At 35.8% G+C, this 15,822-nt stretch overlaps 1 protein-coding gene and 1 long non-coding RNA gene across 2 annotated transcripts in view; one reads left to right on the top strand and one right to left on the bottom strand.

Moving 5' to 3' along the window:
• Positions 1-422: 422 nt before the first annotated feature.
• LOC137032928 (sodium/potassium-transporting ATPase subunit alpha-1-like) lies at positions 423-6,968 on the bottom strand. Its single transcript, XM_067404956.1, has 22 exons — positions 6,869-6,968; positions 6,595-6,708; positions 5,839-5,898; positions 5,349-5,552; positions 5,024-5,137; positions 4,809-4,943; positions 4,599-4,716; positions 4,249-4,517; positions 3,853-4,161; positions 3,589-3,723; positions 3,317-3,509; positions 3,052-3,227; positions 2,832-2,968; positions 2,567-2,717; positions 2,306-2,474; positions 2,066-2,220; positions 1,858-1,981; positions 1,629-1,774; positions 1,393-1,523; positions 1,124-1,225; positions 938-1,029; positions 423-792 (listed from the first exon to the last, which is right to left on the bottom strand). Exons 1-22 carry the CDS (start codon positions 6,878-6,880, stop codon positions 764-766), a joined length of 3,075 nt encoding a protein of 1,024 aa, XP_067261057.1. The 5' UTR covers positions 6,881-6,968; the 3' UTR covers positions 423-763.
• LOC137032933 (uncharacterized) overlaps positions 6,218-15,822 on the top strand; it is an 11,935-nt gene continuing 2,330 nt past the window's right edge. The window contains exons 1-2 of the long non-coding RNA XR_010896764.1: positions 6,218-6,518; positions 11,829-12,151. This is a non-coding gene — a long non-coding RNA (uncharacterized lncRNA). The remainder of the gene's footprint in view (positions 6,519-11,828; positions 12,152-15,822) is intronic.

Here is a 15,822-nt window from a genome sequence, read left to right as displayed (position 1 = left end):
TTTAGCTCACGTCACATTTATTTCAATGAAGGTGTTCCTAGAAGTCCCCGTGCGTCATTTAACCTTTAATTTTTGATATAATAAGTGCTTATTTTAGAAATTTCTTACCAGATTGAGGTCTGACTCTGTGTATTTGATGCTGTAGAATAAATCGTGAAAGTTTCAAGTAATGTTAACCACATATCTTATTACTTACATACACATAAATCCAAACCAGCTATTCAGAAATCCCACATGAACTCGTGTCTTACTCACAAAAAGTAATGAAAATAATTAAAAGCAAACAGTAATATTTAAGAGAAATACAAAGCATTAAGTGTTAAAAGTCAACTGAAAAGCACTTGATATGAATGAATAAATGTTAACCAATATTGCAAATTGTAAATAAACGTGTAATTGTGATCACCATTCCTCCTTGTTGTCATCTAATAGTATTAAAAGTGCTAAGTATAGAAAATGCATATTTAAAATATTGCTGTCATCTGTCTTGGTGTTCATTCAAGGGTTTGTTGAAACATATTCTTATGATGTCAGGAATGTAGATCATATCATACTATGCAGCTAAATGCAACTATGTGTACTTTTGTTACTTGGATCCTTGTTTTAAATGTCTAGTTTCATTAAAAAAAAAAATGTTAGAGACACAAAAACAAAATCAGCTCATTTAATCTGACACATTTATTAACTTAAACTGACATTCATTTTGATATTTTCAAAATGATACGTCTCTTTGCACATGTTCCCGACAGAAAGTCTTCTTCTTTTAGTAGTATGTTTCTTGTTCCACCCAGCCTGAAACAAAACAGCACAAATATTAGTTCATTCTTTATCCCTGAAAGGAATAAAATTCAACAAACTACTGTATTTGTAAACGGAAGTAATCTATGTAATTTAAAATTAAACTTCCTGCTTGGGTGTATAATAAAAGTGCCTTTACCTCCTGGGCTCTGCCTAAGGAGGTATTTTCTAACTTCATCATAGATGAAAATAAGCAGGGAATATGGAAAGGCACAGAACCACCACATTGGCCTAAATGACAGAACAAAAACAAGGTTAATTAACAAAAAATAAATGCTTAGGCAATGTATGGCCTTTTCAAGGTCATGTAAAATGTTTCACGTACTTCATTGGATACATCCTGACAGCAACATCCATGCCTGGGCAGTAGGACAGGAATGCTGCCAGAGCAGTTTCCTCAAACAGACCAAAGATGAGGACTTTGTTTCTATGAAAGAAAAAAAAATCAAATTATGGTAAATATAATTTGGTCAAACTGGGCTTTTAGAGGTGCAGTGAGCAACCATAAGCTGGAGCTGAACAAACAATTCAGTCTGATTGATATCAGGCCAATATTTTATGGCTTGTTTGACGCCGGGCCCATTTTGTACATACTTCATTCCCTGCTGTAGGATGGAAAGCCTTCTGGTCTTGCAGATGAGCAAGTCAGTCCACTGCACAATCACAATACTGGTAAAGAAGGCTGTGTGGCATGTGTACTCCACAATCTTTCTGCGCTCATAGGTCTACATCAGACAAGTAAAAACACAGGAGCGTTATTTAAAAGATTGATATTTCTATAGAAATGTTGGTTTCACGTGTGTCAGGTTTGGTAGAGCTGTGACACCTACCCATTGTTGGCCATAGCTGTCTTCCAGGTCATTGAGAAATCTGTCTTCCCAGCCAATTCGAATTCCTACCAGATCCCAGGGCAAGAATCCATTCTCAGCAAGAATTACGAAGTAGGTGAAGAACCCACCAACTGCTTGCATCATACCTAAACATTACATGTGAAGACGCGTAAGAAACAACCAGCAATAAACACCAGTAATGCTCAGTACAGAACAGACATGTTCTTACCAATTTGACCGTAGCTCATACTGATTAACCTCTCATTCACCAGCCTATCTGTTTCAGCATTTCTGGGTTGTCGCTTCATGATGTCGCTTTCAGCAGTTTCGTAGGCCAGTGAGATAGCAGGAACCTGTGGTGATAAATAGATTAAAATGAAAACATTCATTTTATAGTTATCTTCATTTAGATAGCTAAATTGACATCTTATCCCTACCATGTCAGTGCCCAGGTCAATGCAGAGAATGGTGACGGTGCCCAAAGGTAGAGGAATACCGACAAGAACAAAAAAGAGGAAGGGTGACATCTCAGGGATCTTACTAGTCAACGTGTAGGCAATAGACTTCTTCAAGTTGTCGAAGATTAGACGGCCTGAAGTGGAACACAGGTTAGAGAAATAATTCAAAGTTACCTTGATAATTCTTCAGTCAGTTAAGTTCTCAATAACATGTCATACCTTCTTCTACTCCAGTGACAATTGAGGCAAAGTTGTCGTCCAGAAGGATCATGTCAGCAGCCTGTTTGGATACGTCAGATCCAGCAATACCCATAGCTACACCAATGTCAGCCTTCTTCAGAGCAGGAGAATCATTGACACCATCACCGGTTACGGCTACAATAGCACCCTGATGGGAGAAAAAAATGCATTAAAATGGTTCCTGCTGGGTGAAATCATTTAGTATCAACTAGGATTGGATAGATAACTCTCTGACAGTACCTGTCGCTGACAACCTTCCACAATGATCAGCTTTTGTTGTGGAGAAGTTCTAGCAAACACAATTTCTGTGTGATGTTGGAGGATCTCATCCAGCTGTTCTGAAGTCATATTCTTCAGTTCTCCACCATGGACCACACAGGCCTTAGCATCTCTAAAAGGTACACTTTGCATTAGCAGACATCTAAAGCAAATTCAAAAATTCAAAAATTTTGTTTGCTGAATTTTGGAATAAATTTGTTGTAAAGGGCTGAAGTAACAAGTTTACCTTGGATTTACCTCCCCGATAGGGATTTTCAGCCGAGCTGCAATGTCTTCCACAGTCTCATTGCCTTCAGAGATGATGCCGACACCTTTTGCAATAGCTTTAGCTGTAATTGGATGGTCACCAGTAACCATGATAACCTGTATTGGAAGATTCAGAGTTGTCATCAAATGTAATATATTCACAGTGTATTCAAACAGTGTATCTCAAATGAGGACATCACCTTTATTCCAGCACTCCGACATTTGACCACAGCATCAGGTACAGCAGCACGAGGAGGATCGATCATGGACATGAGGCCAACAAAACACAGGTTCTCAGTGGGGAAGTTCACTTCTTCAGAATCAAATGCAAAACCTTCAGGAAACTGGTCATCAGGGAGCGAAAAGTGGCAGAAGCCTGTGAAAGAGAACAAAGAATTATTGAAACGTACTGTAACTTACCATTCTGTGTGTTCATATTCTTCTGCATTCATAAGGTGGCTTTACCCAGCACTCTTTCTCCAAGACCTCCGAGTTCTAAATAAGCATTTTGGAAGGAATCTTTCATTTCATCATCCAAAGGCTGCTCTTTTCCTTCAATCAAAATGGAGGAGCATCGATCCAAGATCCTCTCAGGCGCTCCCTTCATCACCAGCAGGTGCTTAGATTCTGAGGGATTGGTATTCTTGTGGATTGAGAGCTAGAAAAGTCAAAAGTACTGTTAGGATGACCAGTCAAATCTGAATCAGAATCTCCAAAGAATACATCAACAAAAATACCTGATATTTGTTTGTGGAGTTGAAAGGGATTTCAGCAATCTTTGTGTACTTCTCTCTCATTTCAGCGACTGAACCACAGCACAGCTCAATAGATTTCAGCAGAGCAGACTCTGAAGCATCACCAGCTGTTTCTCGCTACAAAACATATTTTATTGTTATGAAAAAGCTGCCACTCTAAATAAAAAATGCATATTCATTGCTGAAACTCTTAAAGTTTCAAGCCTACAAATGCAAATCCAAAATATAGATATTAACCTAGCACACCTTAAGGACTGGAAGATGGCTCTGATTTGCTTGGAAGACGGCACGATTGCACAAGCCAGCAACACGTGCAAGAGCAGACCAAGTAGCAGAGCTCTTGTCAAATGAGGTTCCAGTCTGGTTCTCTGTGGTGTCTGCTATATGAATATGGTTATCAAACCACATGTGAGCGACGGTCATTCGGTTCTGGGTCAAAGTTCCAGTCTTGTCAGAGCAGATGGTGGTGGTTGAGCCAAGAGTCTCCACGGCTTCCAGATTCTTCACCAGGCAGTTCTTCTTTGCCATACGCTTGGCGGTCAGAGTTAGACACACCTACGTGAGTAAACACACATCAAGAAATCATTGGAATTTTGAAATGTGTGTGAAATGATATGTGAACATAATATCTCTCCAACTTACAGTTACAGTGGCAGGGAGACCTTCAGGCACATTAGCGACAATGATTCCAATCAGGAAAATGACCCCTTCCAACCAATTGTAGCCAAGGATCAGGGAGAGGATTAAGAAGGTCACGCCCAGGAAGACAGCTACACCAGTGATGATGTGGATGAAGTGCTCAATCTCTTTAGCAATTGGTGTCTGTCCACCTTCCAGGCTGGAGGCAAGTGATGCTATACGACCCATGACGGTACGGTCACCGGTGTTGATGACAATCCCTCTGGCAGTACCTATTGCATAATGTCATGTTTAAGCATCATTTAGTCATGTATTTTGTCCACAGCTGTTGTAAAGGTATTTTAATTCCATACCTTCAACACAATTGGTAGAAAAAAATGCAATGTTTCTTGTCTCCAAGGGGTTTTCACTAGAAAAGTCAGGAGTACGACTCTGGGGCTCAGATTCACCAGTGAGGGAAGAGTTGTCCACCTGGAAAGGAAAGCAAGAAGGGATGTTTCATGAAAACTCATTTACTGCTGTAAACATATTATTTTTATGCTATGAAATTCTTTAGTTCTTACCTTGCATCCTTGTGCAGAGATGACACGGATATCAGCTGGAATTCGGTCTCCACTTTTGACCTCCACAAGATCACCAACAACTACCTCCTCAGCATTGATGATATTTTTCTCTCCATCACGCACAACCAGGGCTTGCTACGTGGCAATAGATTAACATAACTATCCTTTGTACCTCGTGAAAGCTATTTTTGTGAAATTCATTTACATTCTCATACCTGAGGAACGAGGTTCTTAAAAGAATCCATGATCCTAGAGCTCTTATGCTCTTGATAGTATGAAAAGCATCCATTGATTGTGACAACAAAAGCAAGCACAAGTCCCAGATACAACTGCAAAAAATAATGTAAAAAGTCATTAACCATATTCTTTTATCCTAAGATTGCAGCTCACTTATTAGGAGGACAATCCCCCTAGAGAAACCTCATGTTAAGTACCTTGCTTAATAGCATGGTGGCTATCAGCTCAGATCTTATTATGCTACAACATTTATTGACATATGAACTATTAATGCCCATGTAGAAATTTAGACAAAACTCATACATTGTCATTTGCCGGTTCTTCAGAAGAGGCAGCCTGGATTGAATATGCAAAGAAGCAAAGAAAGGCACCAATCCACAGCAGAGTTTGAAAACCACCAAAGAGCTGTCTGCAGAACTTGACCCATTCTGGAGTTGTAACAGGTGGAGTCAAGGAATTTGGTCCATCACGGGCTAAGATTTCCTTTGCTCGGTAAATGGACAAACCCTGCCACAAGTTATGAAAATGGAGGAATTAAAGGCATGTAGAAAACAAATGCTTATAAATAATAATATCGCATGCAGGTGGCTAACATCCATTACTTTTTGTATCAAAAACTGAAAAGTTGTAGCCTTGAAAGTAACTGAAATGAATGAAATTACCAAAAAGTATTAGGTAAGTAATTATCCACAAAATGTAATAATTTCACACAAATTATTCAAAATAGAAAATATATGAATATTTCTAGAATGCATTGTTGATATTTTACCCCAAAAGTGTCCCTTATGCTTACCTTGGTCAGATCAGTGCCATATTTCCGATTAAGCTCTTCAAATGTCAACTTGTGGTCTTCCTGCAGAAGAATAAAGACATTTGAAATCTCAGTACCTCACTTTCAGACTACACATAATGGTAAAAGCATGAGTGTTTTTGATAACTCTAAGGTATGGTATTCCCTTTCTGTGTAGATGTCTTTGTCTTTGAAAGTTAAAGGGATAGTTCACCAAAAAATGAAAATTCTGTCATCATTTACTCACCTTCAAGTTGTTCCAAACCTGTATGAATTTCTTTCTTCTGCTGAACACAAAAGAAGATATTTTGAACTGTTTGGTTACATTCTTCAAAATATCTTCTTTTGTGTTTAGCAGAAGAAAGAAATCCACACAGGTTTGGAACAACTTGAGTGAGTAAATGACAGAATTTTCATTTTTGGGTGAAATATCCCTATAATGTTGTAAATTCATTTACCACTGCATAACCTAAAACTGCAGGATCCGTGGAGGACTTTAAAATATCCCATGTTGGTATATAGCCCCTAGTATTGGGAGAACTGTGTGTTACACATTGCTTACAGTGTAATAATCACAAGTTTTACAATTTCTCTCAGTTTTTCTCCATGTGATTGAATCGACTACTTCTGCAAAGTGTTATTTCTGGACGTCTTGTAACAGTGTGCATCTCGAGCAAAGAAAGGTAAAGGTGCATAATTGTGTGTGATAATAATTGTTAAAGAGTTCTGTTGTGTGTGTGTGTGCAAATAATTTCATACCAGCTCCACTTCTTTCTTAAGTTCCTCCATGTCCTTTTTATTCTTTTTCCCCCTTTTTGGCTTTTTGACTCCATCTTCTGAAGTTGCTGCCAATTTGTAGTTATCATTCCCCGTCTGTCAGTCATAAAACAATATATATAACACATTCTACCAACATCTTACCAGATCCCCCCCAAAAAATCTACTTGAATAATTGGAAATCTTGCAGAATGGGATAATAAAATGAAACAAATTAAGTGATAAATCCAGCAGCGTATAGCTTCCGTTTACTTACCCCAAGCCCCATTTTTCTTCTTGACGTCCACCTAAAATCCAATGATTTCAGGAGTCTGGTTTGTTCCCCTGTCTTGGAGCCTATTGGAGACAGAAGTCCCTGTGTGTCCAAAACTGGTTCACACATTTATACCCTGCTATCTCACCTGTTTAATGGGGAGGTGTTCTGGGAAAATTAGGGAGGAGTTGTCATTTAGTTTTAACATTTATTTAACCTTCATTTATACAGGTAGGTCATTTCTGTGACACCCAGGTGAAGCACTGGTCTATTAACTATTGTCTTTATCAATAGATCTATGGCTTGTTAATAATAACTCATGTATAACTTTTAACATTAATCCTTATTTGTTTAGTTTTCAGTCTTTTTATGACATATTTCTGGGGTTATATTTGCACGCTAACTTATTTCTATCACTTTTGACCATTTTTGCATTTTCATGGTAAGTAAATAATGACTCTAAATATTGTGTTCTGTCAATATCTGATGAATAAAACTGCTTCTGTAAATGGACAGAACCCATCATTACACGTCAGAATTAGGACTGATTTCAGGACCTTGTCAATGTTAATGTTAAAAAAAGGTTTGCTATATGTTGTCAGTCAATAGACTGTCACAGCCTCCATGTCCTTCACAATGTCTTAAAGTTTAGTCCACATCACACTGCTGAGGGTGCTGCAAACATCACTTTGCATTTGAATACATTTGGAACAATTTCTAAAGACCCTGTGGCTTCTTTATGGGTTTGTCTCACACAAATACAAATGAAATCTCAAAGCAAAAAGAACTAATGGCTAAACTGGTTAACAAGATTATCAGATAAAATTACTGACATTGTAGTTCCCTCTGATTTACTTGTTAAAATCAGCGATGATTTGCATTTTAAATATAATTTTGAATTAAAATTGAACATTAGAACACAATGTTTTATGTTCATCTGGTTTCATTACAGTAGACCTATTCATCGCATTGCTGAAAGCCAACATGCTTTCAGAATAGAAGCATTACAGTTATATATATATATATTTGAGATGCCCTCAAACATATAGTATATAAACATATAACTTATATCTTTTGTTATCTTATTATATGTTGCTTTTTTGCATATTACACATTTGTGCATGGCTAAAATGTTTTGGGTTACTATTTTCACAAACCTCTATTTACTGTTTGAAAGAATTTCAGAGACAAAAAGCAAATTCAGATCTATTTAATTACAAGATTCTTTATCATTCTGAAAATATATATATATTAGTAAATATTGTTATGAAATGGAAGTAATCATTGTCATTTACAATGCAACTTTCCTCTTGGGAAACAGACATATTAGCTTTTGAATGAAAACACTCTTTGTTGAGGCTAATAACAAAGTCTGTTCACACCTGTAAGATACATCTTGTATTACCAGAGTATTTTCTTTCATTTTTTTTTTTCTCATGGGTTTGGTTAGGTAGGGTTGGAGGTATAACATTTCAAATGTATAGATATAGCTAAAAAATATATATAAAATAGCCTCTCTTAACCTGAATGCAACCGATTTAAAAGAGCCTCATGGCCCCCATGTCCTCCAAACTGCCTTAAACGTATTTCTCCAGCATCATCACACATCTGAGGGTACCGGAACCACCATTTGGCATTTTTGTCTGAGTATTATGACCAGGATAGGACCGGGTGTAACATAAATAAACCTTTCCAACAGGTATCTCAAAGTTTATCCCCCCCCCATTATTTTACCCCAAGTGGGAGCAAAACAACTTCAGTGCTTGAGAAAGTCAAAATAATAAGTTTAAAACTCATACTTCCCTTACATTAACCAAACAGAAAAAGATAACCACAAGCCACCAACACTATGTACTGTACAAGATGTGTGGCAACACCAACCACAAACAGAAACAACAACAGAGATCGTAACAATGATAACACAAAGGACAAAAGTAACAATGACAAGAGAAACAACCCTGGATCACTCTATCATGATTAGTGTTTATTGTGGGTTTTTTGTACCAACACATTCCTATAGTAATGCCCCTTTCTGTCAGGCCCCTTAAATTTTGCACCATCTTTATCACAATTGGCATGTATTGCTTTGTGTTTCATTGTAAATGACTCTCAAGATCAGTGAACAATCCATCTGTTCTTCAGTGAACAGCTTTTCTTAAAACTGGTTATTCAACTGATCACTTTCTCTTTATCCAGAGAATGAGAGCATGTCTTTTAGGCTGCATGACACCAAAAAACATGCTTTCTTCCAAGATGGGCGTATATACAACCGTTCCATTAAGAACCACAGAACCTTTCCATTGAACAAAAGGTTCTTTATTGTGGAAAAAAATGTTTCCTTAAGAACTGATCACTGAAAGGTTCTTTTGGGGAAACACAAAATGGTTAATCTATGGCATCACTGTGAAAACATCCTTTTATTTTTAAGAGTGTAGTCACTATAATGGCCTTTAAGATCAGTGAACTGTCATTTACATTGGACTTTGTAAAGAACGCTTGGAATTTGATTTTAAACCTTTCCTCAAAGCAATGGCACTTTTGGAAGGGGCAGATTTACAGAGATTGGAGGAAACTTTTTTCAAATCCTGGGAGTGAATAAATGATAGGAACATTAGCATGGTCATGTTGGTTGAAAGCAGTTGTGTGAAGTTCTAGCAGTGTTAACGAACTCCTTAATGCATCTATTAGTCATCATGTGATTCATATGCAAAGTGCCATTTTGTTGCATCTACATCCATCAGATGCCTTTAATCTGCTGCAAACACACTGTTTTTAGTCATTAAGAGACTTTTACCTTCCTCTTCAGATTGACAGCCTATTTGCATATCAGGTTACTGGGAAAAGCTGAACACAGGACGTAAAGTCAAACAATCTTGGGCTAACACTGGGCTAATTTACTCAAGAATCTGTTGACTGAACGGCAAAAGGGATGTTTCATACAACAACTCATGTTGGCGAAGAAACCACATACACAGGAAGTGCCACCATAACTGACATGTGTAATCACAGTTGGTTTGAGGGCATGTTTGAGGGCATCTCAAATATATTACCAGAAAGTCTATCTGATAAGAGACTCATTCAACCAAATCAGTAGTTTAAACTTGAGTGACTCCAGCTAAAAGCATTCAACATTAAGCATGTATTTACTACACCCGCAAAAAGGAGCAGATTAACCTCAACCAGGCCCTAAAACACCTGCATTAATGTAGGATCTTATAATATAATACTCACTTATAATAAAAAAACTCATGATTCTATGCTTTGATGCACGTTTTTAAACTTCTGAGTGCCATTATTTAAATATTTAAAGCAGCAAAGAGAGAAGCTCATGCTGTAAGTCATGTGTTCAGGAAACAAACTAATTTCCCCACACCAAAATAGAAAGGAAAAAAACCGAGGCCAAAAGCAGTACAGAGGCAAAATGCAATCAAACTTTACTGAGCGTCGAGTTTATGAAGCAAGTTGTATTAATAGACAACTTTTGTTTGGATTCAATTTTTGAATCAAAAGTTTCCACATGGGTCATAAAGAGGTTGCTGCTACCATTATTTCTATGACGTGTGGTTGGGAAGTCCCCATTTTCATTCTGAAAAAATGTTTTCATAGTCGCCATTTTGTTTTTTTGGGTTTTTTTGATAAATACATAGACTACTTCTTTATAAGATATATTTGTTTGTCTGGGAGTTAACTTGTGGTAATTACCAGAGATTCAAATGAGCATGTGCCCAGTGTTAATGTAGATGAAGATTTGTTTGACACTACATAAAACACCAATTATAAAAGCTTTTGTTTTTAATTGTTAGTGTTATAGATTTTTTTTTATGAAACCTTTATTATTTGCCAGTTAATAGTTCATTAAGAGTTGCTGATGTTCAGGATTTTTACACTTACCTCCATTAAAAATATTTACCCCTGCATAAAAGTATAGTGCTTTACAATTATGTACACTCACATATGATGAAGAGTTTCTTTTATAGGGTTAATGAGGGGGTTTCTCAATGAAAAAAAATGCAGACTGTGAATAAAGTGTTTTAACAACAACCCCCCCTATTGCTTGTACATGATACTACATTAACACTTAAAGGATTAGTTCACTTTCAAATTAAATTTTCCTGATAATTTACTCACCCCCATGTCATCCAAGATGTTCATGTCTTTCTTTTTTCAGTTGAAAAGAAATTAAGGTTTTTGGATGAAAACATTCCAGGATTATTCTCCTTATGGTGGACTTCACTGGCCTCCAAACGGTTGAAGGTCAAAATTACAATTTCATTTCAACTTCAAAGGGCTTTAAATGATACCAGACGAGGAATAAGAGTTTTATCTAGAGAAACGATTGGTCATTAAAAAAAAAAAAATGTAAATGTATATGCTTTATATAAACAAATGTTTGTCTTCCAAGTGGTTCTGCCAAAACCGCACTTTCATATTCTTCAAAAAGCTTACGCTGTATGTCTTCCCTATTCTACTTACGGAATGAACGCATCGGCAGTTCCATTTTTTCAGCGTAAGCTTTTTGAAGAATACGAAAGTGCGGTTTTGGCTGAACCACTTGGAAGGCGAACATTTGTTTATATAAAGCTTATACATTTACATTTTTTTTTTTTTTTCGAAAATGACCAATCGTTTCTCTAGATAAGACCCTTATTCCTTGTCTGGTATCATTTAAAGCTCTTTGAAGCTGTACTGAAACTGTAATTTTGACCTTCAACCGTTTGGAGACCACTGAAGTTCACTATAAGGAGAAATATCCTGGAATGTTTTCATCAAAAACCTTAATTTCTGTTCGACTAGAGAAAGAAAGACATGAACATCTTGGATGACATGGGGGTGAGTAAATTATCAGGAAAACTTTATTTGAAAGTGGACTAATCCTTAATAAAGTTATTTTTGTAAGGGCTACCAAGCATCTAATTTTTTGTTTGTGTGAAAAAGATGTATTTGTCTTTGTCTTGTTTAACAGCTAGAACAACTATTATCCTTCCAGAGTACAGGATGATGTTTGCAGGTTGTGGTGGTCCCATAATCCTCTTGCCATTTGTGGAGATACAGAATGCTTCTTCAGCCATCGGTTTATACTTTATTCATCTACTGGCCTGTTAATGAAGGGAAAGAAAACGTTTTTTTTTTTTTATATATATAATAATTGTAACAATTGTTGAGAATAAAATGTCTAAAATGAAATTGTGTGATACATCTGTACCAGCAGATCTCCCTTTAAATCATGGATTGTTTGCATCTCTTTGCTCTCAATCAAGAAGAGACACAGCCTGCACCACAAGAGCAGTGAGTATTTACTTGACTTTCTTAAATATTTAAGTTCACTTTTTCCTTATGTTAAGAAAAAATTAAACAATGTATATATAATTCAGTATTTTCCATGTGCGTCAGATGTGCCAAGGTCTCACACGCTGGACATTTTGACTTCTCATCTGCAACTCGTTTTTATACATATATGGTATAATACATATATTTATAATATTTAATAAATATATTGAATCTAAAAATGAATCTAACTCTTAAACCTTCTCCGTGACCTGACATGACAACATAGGCTCAACCAGCAGCGTGAGTTTTGACGCAGGATTACCTGTTTTGCTGAACAATGCAATTCTGTTTTTTTTTTTTTTTTTTTTTTTTGCTGTTCTTTTGGTGCTACTAGTGGTGGAGAAATCTCACTGCAGCTTTTTTTTTTAAAAAAAGTAGTTATTTATCACGTAAATAGCCTACTCTTTCTTTTTTATATACACGCTTTTATACACACCTACACTTTCATAGCAGACACACTTTTACCCAAAGCAACCTACAAAACACTTATTATAGGCACATACTTCTAGAATCAACTTTCTGAAAGTTCATCACTGTCATGTCTGCTTTGGATACCTTTACGAAAAATACGTTTATTCAAGTGTGCCATTATTATACTTCTTTTAAACTAAAAAAATAAGAAAGCCTACTTTCAGTCCACTTTTATGTACTTCTCAGAAATATACTTAAAATTGCACTTTAAGTATACTTGACTTGTACTCACAGAAAAGTGTTTATTTGGCGTATACTAGTACTCAATATTTTGACAGAGATATACTTAAAAGTATAATTAAGTAGTTTTAAGTATACTTGGCTTATAGTTGTGTTTAATCTTTTGATTGAGTAGTCTATTAAATACTTTTTCACATAGTTTTACATACTGTCTTATAAACGTACATTGTTTGAAAATATTGATTTATAATTCTGAGTATCTGAACGTTTTTGTAGGCTACTCCACATTTACTTCAAATCTACTTTACTCTTTCCCCGCCACTGACTGAATTTTCCGGATATCCACTGTTATACGATAGGGGGCGCTATTACACTTCTTCTGAAAGAGGATAGAATCTCCTGATCAAAACACAGTCGAAGAAGAAACAGAAATAAGCTGGAAGATTGTTTATTGTTTATTTATTTAATTTTTTTTGCAAAAATAATATATAAATAGTAAAGTAAGTATGATGTTATGTTTACTTACAAGTGTACTTAGTGTAAAACCACTAAACTAGTAGTTTACTGAGTACAGTTCAAAGTGTATTTTCATATACTAAAAAAATGATACAAGTATTAAAATAGTAAACTACTAGTTTCACTTCTAGTGCAGATTCAGTACAAATGAGGAACGTAGTTGTGAACTAGTTGTGTACTCAAAGTTTACTACTATTACACTTATAGTACACCCAAGCAGTACTGAAATAGTACACTTACAAGTATACTACTAGTACATTCACATTAGTATACTGACCACATAAAGTATACTTAAAATGTACTTGAACATTACTTAAGCATACAATTAACTTGAAGTATACTTTTCGTAAGGGTAACACTCGAGCAGTCAACATGATACATTGATTCCTATGAAAGCATATATGCAAATTCCACCTATTGACCCCCCGAGGACAAAAGTGTAACCTTACCTAGCTTTGCATAAAACAAAACTGTAACCCTACCTTACCCCATAAAAAAGTAGAGGCAATGACAAAAAAATCGACACAACAAACGAAACATCAAATAGTAAGAAAAGAAGCAAAACATGTAAAGAAACACTCCAGCAAAGACACCAAATCCTGTTTTCCATATTTCAATTAAAATGTGGTGCTTTGGATAGGAGAATCCTCTCTATCCTCCTGTTTTGAGACACAAATCCAAACTTGGCTCAGAAATTTGTACTCTGTCAGCTTAACCTATTTTAAGGGCAGGAGTTTGGGAAAATTTGGGAGGAGTTTGTCAGGTGTCATCTATCTTTAACATTCATTTAACCTTCATCACATCTCATTTATATAATAATTTGTGTTTTTTTAACATTAATTTGCTAATATCGAACATAATATCCTTTTCATGTTCATATTTGTTTGCGATTTTAGGTTTCGAGTATTTATTTTGTCTTTATGAACGATTTCCTCATTAAAAATGAGATTCTCTCTTATTTTTATGACTTTTGTCCATTTCAAAGGTAAGTGAAGAATGACTAAATTGTAATAAATCTGATAAATGGGTACAATAATGCACTATTAAGCACTAATTTTAATTTTACCTTCTCCTTGTTTTGTAAACATCTTTCTGTTTTGTCAGTCAACAGAGCCTCACTGGTTTGTCAACCTTACTTCCTCAAAAAGTTTAGTAGCATAACACAGCTGATGATGACATCATGGCACACATTTGTGAACTAATGTTTTTATAAAGGAATGTTTGACTAATGTTCAGCACGTTCTGCTGGTTTCACTGATATGTATAAACATCTCTCACAAACTACATGCCACATGATACCAAGAAGTACCTGAACTCTCAGTATTAGAGGTCATGGGTTCAATTCCCAGAGAATGCAACAGACAGATTTAGACTTATGCATGTAAATCGAATGTAGTTTTAAAGGTTTAGTTCACCCAAAAAATTCATTTATTACTCTCCCTCATGTCGTTCCACACCCATAAGACCTTCGTTCATCTTCAGAATACAAGATATTTTTGATAAATTCAGATGTCTTAGTGAGGACTCCATTGACAGAAAGATAATTAACACTTTCACTGCCCAGAAAGCTACTAAACACATATTTAAAACAGTTCATGTGACTACAGTGGTTCAACCTTAATGTTATGAAGCGTCGAGAATACTTTTTGTGTGCCAAAAAAACTAAATAATTACTTTATTCAACAATATCTAGCGATGGGCGATTTCAAAACACTGCTTCATGAAGCTTTACGGATTGCATATCAAACTGCCAAAGTCACATGAACTATTGAAATTTTGAAACACCGATGACGTAACGAAGCCTCATTTACTGAAATCACATGACTTTTGACACTGATTCGAAGCAAAAGGTTTGAAGCTTCATGAAGCAGTGTTTTGAAATCGCCCATCGCTAGATATTGTTGAATTAAGAGTCATTATTTTGTTTTTTTGGCACACAAAGTATCCTCTTTACGTGATAACATTAAGGTTGATAAAATACGTCTTCAGTAGCTTTCTGGGCATTTGAAATTGTTAATTATCTTTCTGTCAATGCAATATCTTAGTTTGTGTTCTGAAAATGAACGAAGGTCTAACAGGTGTGGAACGACATGAGGGTGAGTAATTAATGACAGAATTTCCATTTGTGGGTGAACTAAACCTTTAATTCACTTTGGATAAAAGTATAGGATAAATGCAGCTATATATAGAGTCACATTTGCTGTTGTTAATGAGTCTTGTTTTCTGTCAGCTGTGCATAAGAATCAGCATTGAGCATGTGAAACTTTTCTGTAATAAAAAGACAGCTATAGACATACACGTTTTTTTTTTTTTTTATCATATTTAAATGCTAACTGCTGGTTAGGATAAGGTTTGTCTAGACCCCTGCTGGTAGATTATGTAACTACACCAGTATGGGTGCATCTCAATAGAGTGCCTCAGGGATGACGCATTTTTGTAGGCAAAATCCGGAAGCGAGTTAG

Source organism: Chanodichthys erythropterus, chromosome 12 (genome assembly GCF_024489055.1).
Source record: "Chanodichthys erythropterus isolate Z2021 chromosome 12, ASM2448905v1, whole genome shotgun sequence".
Classification (NCBI taxonomy): Eukaryota; Metazoa; Chordata; class Actinopteri; order Cypriniformes; family Xenocyprididae; genus Chanodichthys; species Chanodichthys erythropterus.
The sequence above is the reverse complement of the archived record's forward strand: the minus strand, read 5'-3'. Positions and strand labels throughout refer to the sequence as shown.